Here is a 20,698-nt window from a genome sequence, read left to right as displayed (position 1 = left end):
TTTTTATTAAAATTGGATTTATACACAATGCCGGATAAAATTCAGTGATTTTGGGGGAAAAAAACACAAGGAATTTGCATTGAAAGCCACTGCCGACCTGGGTCGTGCTGAATTGGTAGAAGATCTCTTAATTTAAATGTCTTTGGCCTCTTAGTTATAATAGACTTTATTTGTGACACGTTTCAGAGCACATGCTTTAATTCACATATTTGTTTTTAGAGCTGCAATATTTGATTTGATTTGTAGGTTTGGGTATATCAAACTGTATGCCAGCAGCTTGTTTTCACAGTGCAGATTAATGAATGCAATAGGTTTATGGAAATAAAAAACAAAAAACGATACTTGGCCTGCTTAAATATACCTTTCAGAATTAGGTCCAGCATTTGTATGCACACTTTCACCTGCAGTCTGCAAAATTAGATAATTACCCTAATATGTAAAATAATCTAGGTGACAGTGCCTACTTTAACACATCCTAAAAGGTAAACTAAACTCACCATCTGTGTTCCCTCGCCACTGAAACAGGGCTTCCAGGTATGGGGGAGATAACAGTGTGCAAGCCTGAGTGGCCAATCGCCAGGCCTAAGCACTTTCACGTGTAGTCAAGAATGTCATGCACCCATGCAGATAAAATTTGTAAAAATAAATATATCTATATGGATGTATATATCTATATATATGAAAAAGAGGACGTTACACCTAAAGAAAGGGCATACATCATTTAAAACTTGTATGGCCTTAAAGCACAACACAGTCCACACTACATGCTTTTCCTCTGGAGATGCAACATCTGTAAGCTCCCTTGCCACTGCCAACATCTTTGTCCAGTGATCTTGTGACTTTGGCATTTTCAGAAATCTTGATGGGCCAGCCAGAGATGATGCAACTTCTGTGCATGCAGATAGACATTTATCCTGAAATAAATGCATGATTGCACACAGAGTTTAGTGTACAAACTTTCTGGCTGGATTCACACTGGTTCCATAGCACAGCAGGGGTCCGGTGCATGCCGGTTCACCGTTTCAAGTCCAATTTCAGCCCAAATTTTGGGCTAAATTCGGACCTAAACCCGACCAAAAAAGGCACCCGTTTTTTCAGCAAATCGCACCGGACCTGCTGCAGAGATATGTGAACCCACTACATAGAGAGCCAGTCACATTCTCCTGCTATGCGAATTGGATGCGAAGAAAACCGCATCCAATTCACATTCGCATAGGTGTGAACCCAGCCTCAAGAGACATGCCAACAGGAAGCTTTTATTGCATAACAAATATACAGGCTCTCAAATAAAAGCTTTCTTGCTAGCATTTTTCTTCCAACTAAAGTTCTTTAACACAAAACTATTAAGAAAGATATCCAGACACAAATTATTATATATACACATCTGAACTCTATTGTAAGTTATTAATAATAAAAAAGTGCTCTTCTGCTATTAAAAAAAAGAAAAGGAAAAAAAGGTCACAAAACTGAAGCATTAATTTTTTGGGGAGAAAAAGATAGATTTACAAAACTTGTATTTCCATGGAAACTCCATGCCAATGTTATACATCAAGAAAAAGAAAAAATACAAACCGGATATATTACAAATGTAGCAATAACTTAATTTTTAAACCATGCACAAAACATGCAGTAAAAAATACACTAGAGATACACAAGCTTTTTCAGTTTCCAAACATGAGCAACAATGGAGGAAACTTGCAGAATTCAGTGTCTGCCATCAACATATTTAAAACTTTTAATCTTGTGGCATTTGTAGTACCTCCATTTCTGTCTCTTATAAAATTATATTGTACATGAAAAAGGTGATGAACGGAATATTAGGAATCGTTCCAGCTTTGCTCAACAATAGCAGACACTCTTTTTTCATACTCGCGTTTGTTTTCCTGATAAAGTTGTGCGGCTTGACTGTTCGCAGGGCTATTAGGATTTGGTTCATCAAGAAGAGACTAAAGAAAAATAAAAATAAATTATGAGTAGACATGCAGACTATATCAACATAGGTAGAACTGAACAGGAATTGGTCATTTTAACGTAGGTAGAACTGAACAGTAATTGGTCATTTTATTCTACTGATAAAAAAAAAAACACAAATATAATTCTACCTTTTGTCCCAAGTTCCAAGCAAAAAAATAGCCATACTGGTGTGTGTCCTAGTATGCGACACCCCTGTGCATACAGCTTTATATCTACCGTGCGATAGGCACTGTTGCCTTCAACTGCTAGTCTCGCAAGATTTAGGGTGGTGGAGGGTGCGCGGGTGTCCCGCGATTTGTCCCGTTTACATTCATAGGCGAAATCGCAACGATTCTGGGCAGCAGGATGTGAGCGGAACCTAAAAAAAGGCCTGGGATCTTTCCTTAACCACTTCAGCACTGGAAAGATTTACCCCGTTAAGGACCAGGCCATTTTTTTGCGATACAGCACTGCGACGATTTAACGGACAATTGTCGTGCAACGTTGTACCAAGCCCCAAAAAAAAAAAAAGACTGACAGTTTAAAAAAAAAAAAAAGTGTATAAATATGTTTTTACTTTCTGCTATTATACATATCCTAAAAACAAAACAAAAACAAAGATACACAACACATTTATTCATCAGTTATTCATGTGTTCTGCTACATATTTTTTAGTTATATATTACATGCATACCATAAATCTTTCCCATAGTTTGTAGACATTATAACTTTTGCGCAAACCAATCAATATACGCTTATTGCAAAAAAAAGTACCAAAAATATGTAGAAGAATATATATTGGCCTAAACTGATGATTTTTTTTTTAAAAACATTTTTGGGGATATTATAGCAAAAAGGTAATACTGTTTTGATTTGTTTCAAAATTATCACTTTTTTGTTTATAACGCAAAAAAAAACTAAAAAAGTAGGAGGTGATCAAATACACCATCAAAAGCTCTACTTGTGAAAAAAAAAATGAAAAATATGAAAATTTTGTTTGGATACAGCATTGCATGATTGCGCAATTGTCAATTAAAGCGATGCAGTGCCAAATTGTAAAAAATGCTATGGTCAAAAACCTACGCTGGACATACCGGTAACGGTATTTCTACGAACCTTCCAGAACGACACACCTTAGAGATGAGGGCTCCTCCCTACAGAAAACACAATCAATTGACAGCTTGTTATAAGTCCCCACCCTTCCCCTTGATCCACAGTTTGTAATAAAGTAATCTTGAACCAGTTCACAAGAAGAATCCACATTAAGTACTCACCACATAGTGTTCAGCTAATTTTTCCCTCCACATAGGGCGGGACGTAGGCCTGCCGTCCTGGAACGTTCGTAGAAATACAGTTACCGGCAAGTCCAACGTAGGTTTTCTCCTATCACCTTCCAGGATGGCACACCTGAGAGGATAATCAAGTAAACACAGGCCTACCTTCAGGGTGGGACCACAGCTTGTAGGACCTTCTGGCCGAAGGCCAAGTCTTGCTCTGACAACACTTCCACACGGTAGTGCTTCAGGAATGTATCCTGACTGGACCAGGTGGCTGCACTGCGGATTTGTTCTCAGGAGGCCCCTGCTTTTTCAGCCCATAAAGTTGCTAGTGACCTGGTTAAATGGGCCTTAAAGTGGTTGTAAACCCTTTAAAAAAAAAAAACCAAACACACACACACACACAAACTAAAAACCTGCAAGACAAAAAGGCATAATGTGCTAGTATGCATAGCATACTAGCTCATTATGTATTACTTACCTTTGATTGGACCCCCATGCAGCTGTCATTGACCCCCCATCCGGCCGCGGACATCTCTCCCGGAGCTTACATCCGGGTTTTACGGCTCTGGCGCTGTGATTGGCAGGAGCCGCGATGACGTCACTCCGGCGCATGGGAGCTGCCGGTAATGGCACAGCTACCTGAAGCAGCGGCACGACGTGCCATTGCTTCAGTGCGCATGTGTCGATCGCTTCGGCACATGCAGACACAGGGCAGGTTTAGGAGATATCCAGGGTAGCTACAGGTAAGGCTTAATATAGGCTTAGCTGTAGCATAAAGTTAGAAATATGGGTTTACAACCACTTTAACCTTTGCTGGAACTCCAGAACTCTCATAAGCCATGAAGATAGCTCCCCTGATCCATCTGGAGACTGAGGCATTAGAAGCCTGAAGTCTCTTCCTTGGCCCAGCGTACAAAACTAGTAGGCGATTGGCTCTCCTAAACTCTTTTGATCTCCTAAACTCTTTTGTTCTATGTAAATAGGTAATTACATCCAGACAATGAAATTTATTTTCTTTGCTGTCTTTTTGTGATAAACCAAAAAATCTGAATGTTATATCTTGCATCCTATAAAATAGGGATTCCTTTGGTAGATGCAAAAGGGTCTGGCCTGAGGGTGACTATCTGACGACTATCTGGCTGTATCAATAAGAAGGGTTCCTTCATGGACAGCCCTTGCAAGTCCCCAACCCTCCTGGCCATGGTAATTGCTAACAGAAATTATATTTTTAAGGTTAGAAACTTAAAGGGAACCTCCTCTATAGGATCAAATGGGTGTCTAGATAAGGCCTCCAACACCCTTGTCAAGTCCCATGGTGGGAAACTGTCTTTGGAAAACGGGGAAACTCTTTCCCTGGCCACCAAAAAACATTTATTGAGGTCTTCCTTTGCCAGTCTTGTATCAAGATAGACCGAGAGGGCCGCTATCTGAACCCGAAGGGTGCTGACCGCTAGGCCCTTGTCTACTCCATCCTGGAGAAACTCCAGAATAACCGGAACAGTGGTGGAGGTCATCTGTTTTTCTTTTTGCACAGGAACAGAAAATCTTCCAAATTTTTGAGTACCGTAAATCATTTTAGTCACTGGACTCTGCTCAGGAGGGAACTAATTACGGTCTCTTTCTCAGGCCGTCAGCTGGAAAAATTGCGGCCTTGGGTGTAGTACTGGCCCCTGTCTGAGAAGATCCGGCCTGTTCGGGAGCTTCCATTGCTTTGCCACTGCCATGGATCTTAAGCTTGTGAACCAAGCTTTCCTTGGCCACAAGGGTGCCATCAGGAGGAGCTGGCCTGGGGACTGGCTGAATCAGTGCTAGGGGTGGGAAGGCATATGCCAACCTGCACTGTCAGATCAGGGCATCTAAATATTCTGACTCCCTCTCTTGGGAAATCGAGAAATAGCTCTTTACCTTCCTGTTTTGCCGGTTGGCGAACAGATCCATTTCCGGATTTCCGAAGCGCTGCACCAGGGTTTGAAATACCTTGGGGTTCAGTTCTCATTCCCCCTGCCTTATCGGTTAACGGCTGAGGAGGTCCGCCTCAGTGTTGCTTGTCCCCTTTATGTGGACAGCTAAAATGGAGAGAACTCTTCCCTCGGCCCAGTCCATGATCTCCTTGGATAATTCTAGAAGGGGTCTGGACCTGGTGCATCCCTGGTGACTCAAGTAGGCTTGAATCTCCTTGCGCATGATGCTTTCTTGAAAGGCTTTCAGGGCCTCCCCTTAGAAGGAAACACATACACACTATTGGTATAATGTTCAGCGCTAAACCATCTTATGAAAAAGATTAAAGGCATGCATCCAGATGCTGATACATGAAGGTGCAACCATGTGAATGGTGAGTGGATTGAAAGTTCTGGGGGGTGGGGGTGAACCCCTAAAAATTAGTCTCTAAAAAAGTCTCTAAATGGAAACTGTACAGGGAACAAGGCTGCTTCAGGCGTGGGCGGGGGAACCTGATCACTGTGAACAAAAGGAAAGCAAAAGGAGGAGAGAGAAGCACCAAGCCAATCCTTTTAAACAGCTTAGGAATATATTCAGTATACAAGTATAAAACACTAAAAACTTGCATGAAAAATGTTGGAGCACTTGCAGAGTGCTAGAGCGGGTGGGAACTTCCACATGCAGTGTCACAGGAGGGCTGCCGGAAAGTCTCTATTGAGGGAGCCAAGAGCTGTGTGTTATCCGCAGCTGGAGCCTCGATAAGCCCCATGGAGACATTGGCTGTGTGTCTCTGGGTGGGCGTGGTCCAGGGCTGCAAACTGGGGAGCTGCCCACACGCTGTCTGGCCAATCAGAATGCGTTTTGAAGGCATGGCCTCGCCTTCATCAGCCCAGGGCCTCCCTCACTGCTTTGAGCTCCCTGTAGTTGGAGGAAATCCGACCTAGAAAGCTGTTCCATTGACCTTGGTCTTTCTCCTTTCCTACATGGGCTCCCCTCCCCCAGGAACTGGCATCAGTGGTAACTTTTACCGGATCCCACTGCGCCCATGGTCTGCCTCCCTTTAGGTTTTTGTGTACTGTCCACCACTCTAGGAAGGATAGGACCTGAGGGGTGAGCAATATCCAGGGACTCCTTTTTGTCCCAGGAAGAAGTGGTGAAGGACTCTTGAGTGAAGTTGAGCCCAGACTATGACATCAAACCTAGGGTTCTTAGCATCTTCCTTAGGGTTTTTATCAAGTCCCCCACTGATGAAGCTAGTTTTTCCACCTTGTCTTTTGGCAAGAAGAGCTTCTGTAGTCTGGTGTCCACTATGTAGCCTAGAAAGGTCTTGACCTGTTCTGGTTCGAGTAGGATTTTCCGTGCCGACTGTCCAACCCAGTTTTTCCAGAACAGACATATCCTTGTTGGTATCTGACCTGACCTGGGTGGCTGATGGTTCAGTAGGTCATCCAGGTATAGAATCAGACATATACCCTGGAGATGCAGAAAGGCTACTATTGCCTCTGCTAGGATTTTTGTAAAAATCCTTGGGCTGGCTGTTAACCCGAATGGGAGGGCTCTGAACTGCCAATGAAAAATCTCCCCTCCGAAGACAACTGCGAACCTCAAGAATACCTGATGATCCACAAGAATTGGCACATGCAGGTAGGTATCCTTGAGGTCCAATGTCGTCATCAAAGCCTCCTTCATGGAGATTTTTGTGTACGAAGTAGATACTCTCCATAGTAAACTTTTTGTATTCCAGGTATTTGTTCAGGTTTCTTAAGTTTACTATCAGCCAATACTTTCCTGATGGCTTGCGAACAATGAATACATGGAAGTAGAATCCCTGGTACTGTTTTTTTGGTACTGGTACCACCACATGCTGTTCTACCAATTCCCAGACACCATGCAAAAGGGCTGATCTTTTCAGGGGATCCCTGGGGGGATGTGCAAGGGTGAATATAGAGTGTAGTTGTGCTGAAAATTCCAAGCGATAACCTTCTCGCAGGATTTGGCAGATGTAAGTGCGGTCCGATATCTTTTCCCACTGAGGGTAAAGTGGGACAGCCGACCCCCCACCCTAATCTTGGCGCCAGTTTCTTTGGTGCCGACCTTGGGGGAGGAAAACAATACATTGTTATTTTGCCTTCCCCTACCATAGCCCCACTGTCTGTTGGTCTCTTTTTGGCTCTATGCTGCGGTTGCCCTGAGGGGCCACGAAAATTGTCCTTAAATTTTTCTTTCTTGGGCTTGAGTGGGATTTTTTTTCCCTTTTCTAAAGACGTAGAAAGATTGTTGTCCAGGCCCTGGCCAAACAGCAGTGAACCCTGAAAGGGAAGGCCACATGTGGGGAAAAAACTGGCCATACCTCTTACTAAATACTTTTGACTTTCCAAAATAGGGTAATTTGGGGAGTATGTGTACTGTCCTGGCATGTTAGGCCTGGTTCACACCTATGAGTTTTTTAGTGCTTTTTGCAGAATCACACTACGTCCATTTAACATGGTTTCCTATGGGACACGTTCAGGTCTTTGCTTTTTCCAGCCACTGCATTTTTGGAAAGGGTCAGGAACTTTAAGATGCAAAACGTTTTTTTTTTTTAGTTCAATAGACTTCAATGGAGAAGCTACAGAAAAGGATGTGGTGGGTTTTGTGCGACAATTTGCGATTTCTAACCATTTCAATACTGGGCACCCCCCGCCCCCTTTCAGCGCTGTCGCACTTTGAATGACAATTGCCCAGTCATGCGACACTGTACCCATATGAAATCTTTATCTTATTTCCCCCCCCACAAATAGAACTATCTTTTAGTGACCACTGGCTTTTTTATTGTTTGCACTACAAATAAAAAAAGACCAAAAATTTGGAAATAAAAATGTTTCTCTTTGCTTCAATTATAACATTTTGTAAGTAAGTTTTCTCCTTCACTGACGGGCACTGATGAGGAGTCACCAATATGTAGCACTGATAGGCATTACCGATGGGCACTGACTGGCATCACATGTGGCTACAGGTAGGCACTGATTGGCATTACTGCACCGATAATCAATGCGCGGATTATCACAGCAGACCCCCCCCCCCCTCATCAGAAGAGCCGCTGATCGGTTCTCCTCCACCTGCACAATGTTAGCACGAATGGAGGAAAGCTGATAAACCGGTCATGGGCTCTTTACCTAGATCGGAGATGTAGTGTGTCGGAGCCTAAGGCCGCGTACACACGGTCGGTCCAAACCGATGAAAACGGACTGAAGGACCTTTTCATCGGTCCAAACCGATAGTGTGTGGGACCCAACGGTCAGTTATCCTTCGGTCAAAAATTTTAGAACTTGCTTTAAAATTGAACTTCATTTTTCTCTGCACGTCGTTGTGTTTTACATCACCGCGTCGGACTCGATCGTTTTTTTTAACTGATGGTGTTTAGGCACATCAGACCATCAGTCAGCTTCATCGGTTAACCGATGACAACGGTCCTTCGGACCGTTGTCATCGGATGGACCGACCGTGTGTACGCGGCCTAAGGGGCCTCAAGAAATGAGATAGGCCGCCAGTATATCAGGTGTAAATCAATTTTTAATGTTCGGTACCGTAGCTTGTAGGCATTATAACTCACACAGACCAAAATATATGCACTGGTTTGGGCTATTTTTACCAAAGAAATGTAGCAATATAAATTTTGATCAAAATTTATGAACAAATATTACTTATTTACACAATTTTATAATAGAAGAAAATCGCGCTTTTTTAATTTTTGGGTATTTTTTCAGTTATGTGCAAAAAATAAAGCCAGTAGTGATTAAGGTGTTACTAAACCCACAACAGTAAAATCAGTCTGTATATGCAGCATAGCATGCTTGTTATACTCACTGTGGCACTTAAGGGGTTAATCCTCTGCATTGTGTAAAAAGGCTACTTTATCCTGTATGCACAGATCCTCCCCCTCCTGCACTGTCTATCTGGTGAAGGCCAGCTAACACAGGTAGCCAACCTGTACATGCTCAGTTGTGTCTTTTATGCTGGAGAGAACAGTTTCTTATTCTCAGGGATAGCCAGGTCACATGATATTGACATCACACATGTGGGCATGTACACAGGGTGCCGTGAAAATCTCCTTCCTGAACTCTCAGCACTGAAGAAACTGTGCAGTTTATCATGTAATCGTGGTATACAGATCATCCAAAAAGGTATATAGTGGCAGTATTTTAAATGTAAAAGGAATATTTATGAGCTGTAGGCACTGTGGGGGGTGGGTGAACTATTTTCATATTACTGGGTTTAGTAACACTTTAAATACCACCAAAAGAAAGTTCTATTTGTCTCCAAAAAATAAAAATGTCATATGGGTACAGTGTTGCATGAGTAATTATGATTCAAAGTGCGACACCACTGAAAGCTGAAAATTGTCCTGGCCAGGAAGGGTGAAAGTGCCCAGTATTGGTGGTTAAATTAGGTCATTCTCCTTTAGCGCAAAAATAAATACAATTACCTGAATGGATGTCAAAATAGACGAAACATCGTAAGTTGGACTCCAGCGGTTCTGAAGGATATCTAAACATATGCTGCCATCAGCATAAACTACAAGAAAAACATTTGTTTTAATATAAGCCACACAGTTTCACAGTTTTCTTAAACATCTCCAGTTAACCAGCTGAACATGAAAACACATACAGTAAAATGACTGCTGGAAAATAAGCCACATAAAAAAAAATAAAAATAAAAGTCTAACAGGGGTTTTCCCCCCTCACCTTCCAGGACAGCTACTTGAGAGGATAAGCAAGATTCTATACCTTAGGGAGGGACAACAGCCTGAAGCACTTTCCTACCAAAAGGAAAGGTCCTGGCTGGAAAGCATCTGAACTCTACAATGTTTTACAAATGCATGAGAAGAGGACCAGATGGCAGATTTAGAAATTTCTTCCCATGATGCAGCCATGGATCTCATTGAATGGGCCCTAATTCTAGAAGGAGGGATGCGACCTTGATGCTTTGTATGCTTCACAAATACCTTCCCTAATCCACCTAGCAATAAATAAGTCTTTTAGACACTTTGGACTCCTTCTTGGGGCCACTGAAAAAAACCAACAGCTGGTAGGAACTTCCTAAAACCACTGGATTTCTCTAGGTAAAAGCAGAAGACATCTCTTTACGTCTAAAAAAACGAAATCTTTCCTCCTCCGCGTTCTTGGGAGAGGTACAGAAACTAGGTAGGACTACTTCCTGGGACCTATGAAAGTTTAAAGATACTTTGGGCAAATAAAAAGGATCAGGCCTATTCAGTACCCTGTAGAATCCTCAGGAAAGGGACTGCAGATCAGAAATCCTTCTCCCTGACGTAATAGCCAAAAGGAAGGAAATCTTCAAGGAAATTAATTTCAGGGAAGTCTCATGCAAAGGCTAAAAATGAGCCCTTGTTAGAGTATTTAACACTAATGACAGATCTGAAGGTGGCACATGTTTGATGACCTTGGGAGCATGTCTAGATCTGGCTGAAAGGAACCTCCTGACTTCTGCTAGTTTCCTGTCAGAAAACAAAGACAGGGCCATAACCTGAACCCTAAGGCCTTGTACACACGGTCGATCCATCCGATGAGAATGGTCCGACGGACCGTTTTCATCGGTTCATCGCAGAAGTGGCCTGACGGCCTGATATGCGTACACACTGTCAGTCCAAAATCTGATCGGGTCAGAACGCGGACACGTAAACCACGTACGACGTCACTATAAAGGGGTAGGCTGAAGCCTTCGTCGCCGCCCTTGAGTCCGCTTTTGCTAATTCCGTGTGACCGCGGGTTAGTGAAAGATTGGTGAGAGCCGATTTGCGCTTTTCAGTCTCCGTGCTTTTTCAGATCGTATTCTCGGGTTGTGTGTGCTTGTGGGTTCGTATTTGTCATTCAGTGCTGGCTTTCAGGTTGTTTCTGCTTTGCAGTGCCGTCCTGTCCGCTCGTATCTGTGTGCAGTGCGTTCTTACAGGTTCTGCTGGATTTGGGGGTGCTTTCTGTTTGAAGTGCGTTCTGACCAGCCGACCGGTTTGAAGCCATGATGGAGCAGCGTGATTTTTCTAAAATTCGTGCTGCGTATGGGCTGGCTTCTGCAGTTCATAAGAACTCAAGGACTTTGGCCAGGATCAGAGGGAGGAGGAGTTCCTGGGCCAAGAATTGGTTGTGCCAGCGTGACCAATTTTCTCATATGCCTCTGCTTAGGGAAATCCAGGAGAATAATCCTGATGACTTCAGGAACTTTCGCCGTATGACGGACCCCGTTTTCCACCGTCAATTGGATCTTCTGTCCCCCTATATCACGAGGCAGGACACTGATGCGCCAAGCCATCACGGCCGAGCAGAGGCTTATTGCCACGTTGCGGTACCTGGCGAGGACCTCAAGTTCTCGACAGGCATCTCTCCCCAGGCGCTTGGGATGATCATACCGGAGACGTGTTCTGCTATCGTTCAAGTCATGCAGGAGGAGTATATTAAGGTAAGCTTCCTCCTTTAAACATCACAATCTATGTTTTTTTTAATGTATGCTAATATCTTTTTTTTTTTTGCAGATTTCCCTACTTCCCATGATTGTATTATGCTGTGAATGTTCCCCTTTGTCCCCATGCCTGTTTGAAGCTTTACATGCTTTTTTCTTGTCCTACATGCATCTTTCCCTTCACTAAACCTGTCCAGCATGCTATCCTAGGGCCAAACACACCTAGGCTAGTCTTTTTTCAACCTTATTTTTGTCTGCTCCATTGTAGTTCTGCCCCCCCCCTTTTTGTTTTTGGTCTTTTTTGATTTTTGGAATATTTTTAGGCATAGTGCTACCTGTATTGAATTTTTAGGGCCTACACTCACGTTAGACCCCCCCACCCCTAAAAATGTTTAATGCCCCATCAGAGGGGTGAGGAGTCTGATTTAAGTGGGCCTATATCTTTGTAATACTCACTCCAATGCTAGTAAACGTTATAATGATGTGGCACAAGGATGTTTTTGGAATTGTGATTGCAATGTTTATTTAGCAAATTTCTAATTGTAATTTTTTGTTTCTCCCCACAGTTTCCCTCCTCGCCACAGGAATGGCAGACTGTGGCTTCCTAATTTGCCCAGCGGTGTGATTTTCCGAACTGCGGAGGGGCAATAGATGGGAAACATGTCCACATAGTGCCGCCACCCCGTTCGGGGTCATACTATTTTAACTACAAAGGTTTTTTATAGTATCGTGTTGATGGCGGTGGTGTCGGCACAGTACGAATTTTTGTATGTGGACGTGGGGAAGATCGGCCGGCTGTCTGATGGGGGAGTGTTCGCACAGACGAAGTTTGCCAAGCATCTACAATCTGGTGGTCTGGAACTGCCACAGAATAAAGACAATTTGGAGGGACTTCCGTTTGTTTTTCTCGCGGATGAAGCTTTCGGGCTTGGACCTCACCTCATGCGGCTATTTCCCCAGAGGACCCTTACCCCGGAGAGGAGGGTTTTCAATTTTCGGCTGGCCAGAGCTCGGAGGGTAGTCGAGAATGCCTTTGGGATACTCGCCAGCCGGTTCCGCCTGTTCCTGACAGCGATACACCTGGCGGAATATAAATTGAACACCGTTGTTTATGCCTGTTGCATTTTGCACAATTTTTTACGCAGGCACTCCCAGTCGTACCTAGCCAACATTGGTGCCGAGGCAGAACTACCCTCAGAAACCTTTCCTGGCATGGACACTGGTCGCGCTGGCTTGGCCCCCCAATCGGCTTGTGAGGCACGCGACAAATATGTTGAGTACTTCATGGGTCGGGGGGCCATTGCTATGCCTGAAAATATTTCTTTCTAATTAGGCCCCCAAAAGAAAGAAATATTAATTACCTAATAAATAATTTGACCATTGGAATTTATACAGTTGTTTGTCATTCTTGCTTTGGTTTCATTTTCTGTCTCCCTGGTTCTCCTTCTAGTGCACTTCTAGTGCCAAATGTAGTTCTCAGTTTTAGTAAATAAACACAATTGCACAGTAGTCACACATGTACATATTGGTATTGAGCATAGAAAGAAGAAGCCACTCCATTTTTATATTTTTCGGGGGTTTTTATTCTGTGCTCAACCTCCCTTTTTTTTTTCTGGTAACAAAATAGAGAAGTGTTTGTTTCTGCACAACGTTTTTATTTATTTTATTTTTTTTTATGTTTTTTTTTAATATATGTTTAGATGTTGTACAAAACGCATGCGTTTTTACAAAAAAACAAGATCTCCAAACAATGGAACTTACAAAGTACAAAGTGATGTCACCCCAGAACAAGCAAAATTTTCAAGATGCACTCATTTTGACTGGCCAAATGGGGAATTCTCTCCCGATACCATGCCAACTGTCAACATGTACTATCTGTCATCATGGGTGATCAATGGATGTGTTTTGGGGGGAAAACCCTTCCTCTCACCTACTTGAGTAGCGAGGAAGGGCTTGAACCCACAAAGCAAAGCCAATCGATATCCTGTGATGGCAGATAGCACATGTTGACACACTGGGGTTGATTTACTAAAGACAAATCCACTTTGCACTGCAAGTGCACTTGTAAGTGCAGTCACTGTAGATTGCTGTAAATCTGAGGGGAAGCTCTGAATTGAGGCGAAGCTCTACTGATTTTATCATACAATCATGTGCAAGCAAAATGCTGTTTTTTATTTTTCTTGCATGTCCCCCTCAGATCTACAGCGACTGCACTTCCAAGTGCACGTTCAGTGCACTTTCAAGTGCACTTGTAGTGTAAAGTGGATTTTCCTTTAGTAAATAACCCCCACTGTGTGCATCTTAAAATTTTGGCGTGTGGATTCTTCAATACAAATTGGTGTGCAAAACATAACCTTGAAACAGGTTTTGTGGGGGGGGGGGGGGGGGGGTTAATCTTGTATACGGCCCATCATGTCAGTGATGTTTTTGAAATTTTGCTCCATGACATTCATCCTATTCCTCACAATGTCCATCTCAGTACTGCATTCCATAATTTGTTGGATGACAATTTGGGCACTAGCCCTGGAAAAATGTGTACTACCAGATGCAGGGATACCACCATCTTCATCCCCTAAAAGGCTGTGGGGACACTGACATGTTGTGCTGATAATCTCCACCTCTCCATCTTCCACAACTCCTTCTTCCTCGATTTCTTCCACCACTCCTTCCACCTCTCCATCTTCCACCTCTCCATCTTCCACCTCTCCATCTTCCACCACTCCATCTTTATCACTCCATCTTTCACCACTCCATCTTTCACCACTCCATCTTTCACCACTCCATCTTTCACCACTCCATCTTCCACCACTCCATCTTCCACCACTCCATCCTTCAACATCCTCCTCCTTCAACATCCTCCTCCTTCAACATCCTCCTCCTTCAACATCCTCCTCCTTAAACATCCTCCTCCTTCAACATCCTCCTCCTCCACATGCTGTGGTTGGTGGGGTTTCTTGGGTCTGGCCCTCCTTGCCTCCTCCGAATGGTGTCATCTTCTTTCCCCTAATAACAAGAAAAAAAAGTATACTCAGCACACCGAGTTTTGAGGGCAGAAAGAACAAACATTGTTTAGAAGTGGGCTCTAATTTCGTGTTTAGGAGCATTCCTACAAACATAAACTTTGTTTGTCTGACTTCTCCCAAGCTGGGATCCTGACCCTTTTTGGCAAAGTGACACACATGGATGCACCCCCAAAAAAATATTTGTGGGTGACCCTATTAAAAGAGTTAGTTATGGGGGACACACAGGTGCTCTTGAGTCAAGATGTGAAACCAGCTGTTTATTATCTCACTGTGTGAATGAATGCTTCACGTTTGCCCTTCACATTCTAGTAAAGTTGAACAAACACATCATCTTGTCAACATTGTTTATAAACGATGTTTTACGCCAAATAGGCATGTCCACAGGTGTGCTTTTCTTGGAACAACGGAAAACATCGGATTTGTGAGGAACGATGTGGAGGAACGATGTTTACTACGAACGGGAAAATAATACACTTTGCAAAAACAATCAAATTACTTTGCCATGTTCAAAAGTACAACCAGGCCAAAGAAGCACATGGAGAAAAACATGTTCAAAAATTAGAAAGTCAATTGCAAATAAAACATTCAAATTACCTACTTTTATTAAGAATTCGCTTGATCCTCCTAAACTGCTCTGGCTCACGCAGTTTCAAGTCCAACCATCTCTTTCTCAGCTGCTCCTTGGACCTTGTGACCCCAAATATGGCATAAAATCTCCTTGCCACTTTATCCATAATTTTTGCCTTCCTCCGATTAGGGGTGTTGTATGGGCCATAATCCCCGTAGAATGTCCACCATCTCCACCATTTCTTCTAGTGACATATTTGTCGCTTTGTAGCGCCTGGGCCTGGATCGTGATGTTCCCGCCTCCTGTCTTTCCTCGTCGGCAAAGGGTAACCCACGCTCTTGTGACCCCGCCATATTTTCGTTTCATAATGTTTTAAAGGGCGTGGAAAAGAGGGAAGGGTCCGTCATGGGCGGGCGAGGAGGGCGGCGCTTCACGCATGCGCGGGTATATTACAAGAACAACTTGATTACGTGAGTTAAAGCGGAGTCTGCTCGAGCGGAAGTTTGTCACGACAGAAACTAAGGTACTTTTGAAACCAGAACCAGCAGAGGCCTATAGACTTGAGTATAATGGGATATGGGGTTTATATGTTGATTGCACCCTTGCACGATTATTTAGCTTGGGGCCCACCATGCTTTTTTGCCCTCCTTTTGCTTGGAGACTGCTTCAAATATATATGTGAGATTGAAAAACATCATTATTTTAGTGTGCATCACATCAGGCAACGATTGTGATGTTGGACAGAGGTAATTAGCCAGTGTATCACCTCATCAATGCTGAGAGGGGCATAATATCTACACTGAATAGTGCTTTGATGAATGCCATCATTACTTTGTAATGTTATTATGCCACTTCTTTAGTGAAATTAAAACACAGGGTTTGCAGGTAAAGTCAGCATTTTCACCAACAATGGGGCAGAGCTGGGCATCATTTTAGCAGCAGGAGACAGTGTGTTTGAGGCTCAAAAGATTGTGCGCAGATTCTGACAATGTCAAAGCTGAGCCAAGTGGTTCTAATTTGTGTTTTTTGGTATTCTAGAAAAGCATGGATCTACTTAATGTGCAAGAAAACCTGTCACGCCTAATTCAAAAATATTGTGAACTGCCCTGCCTTTGGGATTCAAGGAACCCAGCCTACCATAAGGCAAATGTGAGAGCGGCAACACTCAACCAAATTGCAACATACATGCAGACTTGGATACCGGAGTGCACAGGCGCCATGATTAGGGAGAAAATAAACAACATCAGGGGCACATACAGAAAGGCCTACCGGAATCTCCACAAATCACAGAGGTCAGAAGCAGCAGCACGTGCTGCAAAGGAACCCAAGCTGTGGTACTACACGGAGCTCAGCTTTTTGGAGGATCAAATGGAGGGCCGGGATTCAATTTCCAGTCTTCCTTCCACCCTTCCTTCCAGGCGTCGTTCCACCAGAACTTCCACGGTTCCCCCCACCCCTGCAGAGTGTGAGCAGGAGCTGGCTGACATCGAGGAGGCAGATCTGCCGGGCTTCAGTGAGGTATAGTAGTTTACAACATATTTCTTGGCTGCAAAATCTTGTGGGTTTATTGAGATGAATTTGTTAGCAACAAGGAAAGCTTGGAAACACAAACAAAAGTTGTGGACAGAAACAATTGTGTCAGGGATGCCAACTGCAGGGTTTCAGAATGAGAGTCTGTTCAATTTCTATTCGTAAAAAAAAACTGTCAAAAGCATGAAAATGTGTGTGATTGTGCAAAATATTAAAACATGTACCTTTTTACTACACAGGAAGAGACTAGCCAGGAGGCGGCAGATGCCGAAGATGTCAGCCAGGCGGAAGGGGTGAGTGGCAGCCAGAAGGAGGCCGTGCCCAGTGGATGTCAGCCAGTCCCCAGGCTCAGCACCATCTCCCAGGTGCTTCCCCTCCAGATACGCCGACCAGGCCAAAGGAGGCGCTTGAGGCAGATGGAGGAGGAGAGCCTGCAGGTCATGAGGGAGGCTGCAGAGATCATGAGGGCCCCCCTGAACCCCACGGAGAGCTTTAGCGCTTCTCTCTCCAATGACCTGCAGGAATTGGGAGAGGAGCAAAGAAGACTTGCAAAAGACATGCTGAATCAGGTCATGTGGTGGGCCCGAAGGGACTGGCTGACCAGGGACACTAAGCTGAGTGACCCGGCCCGGCCTGCTGCTCATCTTTTGACTCCTGCTGCCCCACCTTCACCACCTGTAAGGGGCCGTGGACGGGGCCATGGAAGTTCTGCTGCAAGGCAGCCTGGAAAGAAGGCTGTAAGGAAGACCAGAAAGTGAATCCCTGCCTTCCTGCTGATTTTTCCAAAAACTGAGCTTGGTGTAGTACCACAGCTTGGGGTCATTTATGGCATTTGCTGGTGCTTTTGAGTTCTGTGATTTGTGTAGCACATTGTGACTCCTGATGTTGTTTATTTTGTCCTTGATCATGGTGGACTGTGCCTTTGGTATCCATAAAGTCTGCATGTATGTTGTAAATTGGTTGAGTGTTGACGTTCTTTTTATTATTTGATTTTTCCAGAATAAATGGAAATTTATTTTACGTTACAACCTTGTCTATTGTGTTTTTCTGGTGAATAGCCATCAAACATTTCCAAAATACAACCTCCTTGAGGGGGGGGGGGGACATTGGTGTGATAACTTGACAAAAAATAAAATAAAAAAGGGTAAAAAAAAAAAAAAAAAAAAACTCACCCAAAAAAAAAATATATATAAAATATTGGTGTGATAACTTGACATGAAAAATTGTGGGGTACAAAGAAATATTTTGGAGATCTGGCTAGGGGAAAATGATTCAAAAAAAGGAGATCACAAGCAAAAAAGAAAAATAATTCAGTATGGGAGAACACTGGCTAAATAGCATCAGCTAAACAACGTGTTCATTCTAGCAATAGAGCGAAGAAACAAATGCTCAGCAAGAAACGGAACACTACTTTTAAAAATGTAGAATGTGCCATCTCAAAAACGAATGCAAGGTTTACAAGAACGAGCGCTCCCGTCCCCTCATTTAGTCTGAGCATGCGCGGGTTTTGAACCGATGCGTCGGTTTTTGAACCAATGCTTTTCTGTACTAACCATCGGTTTGGACCGATCGGGCAGCGGTCCATCGGTTTGGTTTTGAAGTATGTTTTAACATTTTGGACCGAAGGAAAACAGACCGATGGCCTATACACACGGTTGGTTTGGACCGATGAAACTGAACTTCGGTCCATTCTCATTGGTTTTGTCCGACCGTGTGTACGGGGCCTGAGGGTACTGACAGTCCTTTTTCTACTCCCTTGTCTAATATACAGAGAGTAGAAAAATAATCTAAACTGGATTTCCTTTGCCAGGAAATAAAAGTTTTCCAAACTTTCCCATAGATTCTACTTGTGACCAACTAGTGGCTGTCCAGGATAGTTTGAATAACCTTCTCTGAACACCCTCTCAACTGTAAGATGTGCTGCTCAGCCTCCAGGCCGTCAAATGGAAGGTCTGAGGGTTTGGATGCAACACTGGTACCTGATGGAGTACATCCTTCTGATCTGGTAGGGGCCAGGGAAGATCCACAGAGAGGGCCTTCAGAGAGGCAAACCAACTCCTCCTGGGCCATCAGGGAGCAATCAGAACCACTTCTGCCCGATCCTGAATAAATTTTCAAACTACCAGAGGTAAGAGGGGGAAAAGGAGGGAAGGCGTAGGTCAGAGCGAAATCCCACGGGAAGGAGAGAGCATCAGTTCCCAAGGACCCTGTCTCTCTCTCCAGTGAGAACGCCGGCAGTTTTCTGTTCAGACTGGAGGCAAAAAGATCCACTGCAGGAAGACCCCATCTTAGCACAATCTCCTGGAACGTGCCTTGATGCAGCTCCCAACAGCTGACGCTCACTCTGCTCAGATAGTCAGCCAGCGTATTCCCTGATCCCCTGATGTGGACTGCCCTGATCGAAGCGACATTGAATTCTGCCCAGGACAGAATCTGCTGTGTTCGCGTAAGAAGTGACTCCGAACGAGTGCTCCCTTGCTTGTTCAGGTACGCCACTATTGTGGTATTGTCTGAGAAAACTAATAGGTCTCTTGAATAGACCCTCTCTTGCAGAGCCAAGAGAGCTTTCACCACAGCTAGTAGTTCCCTGAAATTTGAGGAGCGGCCTGCCTCCTTTGGCAACCAGGCTCCCTGGGCCTGCCAGCCCTGAGAGTGCGCACCCTAGCCCCACAGACTGGCGTCTGTAGTAACTTTTACTGGAGCATGTTGCACCCAGTTCTTCCCTCCCTGCAGGTGTTCCCGCTGCTCCCATCAGGAGAGATTGAGAAAATCCTCTTGGCAGCTGCACCAGCTGATCTAGACAACCCTTCCTGCGATCCCAATGGAGTAAGAGAAACGTCTGAAAGGGTCTGGAGTGTAACTGGGCCCAGGGCTGCAGTCATTAACCCTAATAACTGCATGATACGCCGAAGAGAGGTCTGCAGGAGCAAATTGAAGGCCTGCACAGAGAGAAGAAGTTTCAAAATTTTCTCCACGGGAAGAAAAATCTTTTGGGCAACAGAGTCCATTAGATAACCAGGAAAAGTATGCTCTGGGAGGGCACCAGACAAGACTTCTGTTGGTTGACTTTCCACCCCAGTTTCTGAAAGGTCCGCAAAACCAACTGCAGATCCTGGATAAGGGACTCTTTGTCTTGGGCAAAGATCAGAAAATTGTCCAGATATGGGGTGATCAATACACTTTGCATCCGAAAAAAGGGCATGACTTCGGGGATGATTTTTGTAAAAATTCTGGGTGCTGCCGAGAGGCCGAAAGGAAGGGCATTAAACTGCCAATGACTCTGCCCGTTGTCCATGAGAATCGCAAATCTAAAGAACTGCCGGTGGCTTATTGGAACATGAAGATAAGTGTCCTGAAGATCAAGGAATAGATTCCTTACAGAATAAATGTTTTCCATTCGGAAACGTCTGTAGAGAATAAATTTGTTCAGGATGCTTAAATTGATGACCATACTGAAGCCCCCGGAGGCTTTTTGAACCAGAAAGACGTGGGAATAAAATCCCTGGATTTTTTGATTTTCCGGAACAGGAAATATAACCTCCTCTGTTTTCCACATGGAAATTAGATTCAACATGGCTTGCCATCTCTCGGCAGATGGGTAAGAAAAAAATCTCTGGGGGGGAAGACTCTTGAATTCCAACCTGTAACCCCTTTCTAATGTCTGAAGAATAAAGGAATTGTCGGAAATCTGCCCATTCTTTGACGAAATGGGACAACCTTCCCCCTACCTCTATTCTGGTGTCACTGGGGATTCTTGGAAGGGGCTGAAGGAGCAAAGAGAGTCCCCCTTTTCTTGCTTATCTTTGTTAAAAGACCACTTTGTCTTCGCCTATTGCCTGTTTGTTTTAAAATTAAACTTTATTCTGGATTCCGCAAAAAGGCTTCTTATTCTGTGGCTTATTCCTTTGAGAAGAAGGGAACCATTTACTCTTTTTAGAAGAATGAGCTAGGAC

At 44.0% G+C, this 20,698-nt stretch overlaps 1 protein-coding gene across 1 annotated transcript in view; it reads right to left on the bottom strand.

Moving 5' to 3' along the window:
• Window positions 1–251: 251 nt before the first annotated feature.
• Window positions 252–20,698, bottom strand: part of LOC120932431 (ubiquitin-conjugating enzyme E2 B) — a 210,042-nt gene continuing 189,595 nt past the window's right edge. Inside the window, exons 5-6 of the mRNA XM_040344783.1 lie at window positions 9,637–9,725; window positions 252–1,946 (exon numbers count right to left, since the gene is read on the bottom strand). Coding sequence (XP_040200717.1) covers window positions 1,818–1,946; window positions 9,637–9,725 — 218 coding nt within the window. The 3' untranslated portion in view covers window positions 252–1,817. The remainder of the gene's footprint in view (window positions 1,947–9,636; window positions 9,726–20,698) is intronic.

This window comes from Rana temporaria, chromosome 3, assembly GCF_905171775.1.
Source record: "Rana temporaria chromosome 3, aRanTem1.1, whole genome shotgun sequence".
Classification (NCBI taxonomy): domain Eukaryota; kingdom Metazoa; phylum Chordata; class Amphibia; order Anura; family Ranidae; genus Rana; species Rana temporaria.
Note: the sequence above shows the minus strand (reverse complement) of the source record. Positions and strands in the feature narration are given on the sequence as shown.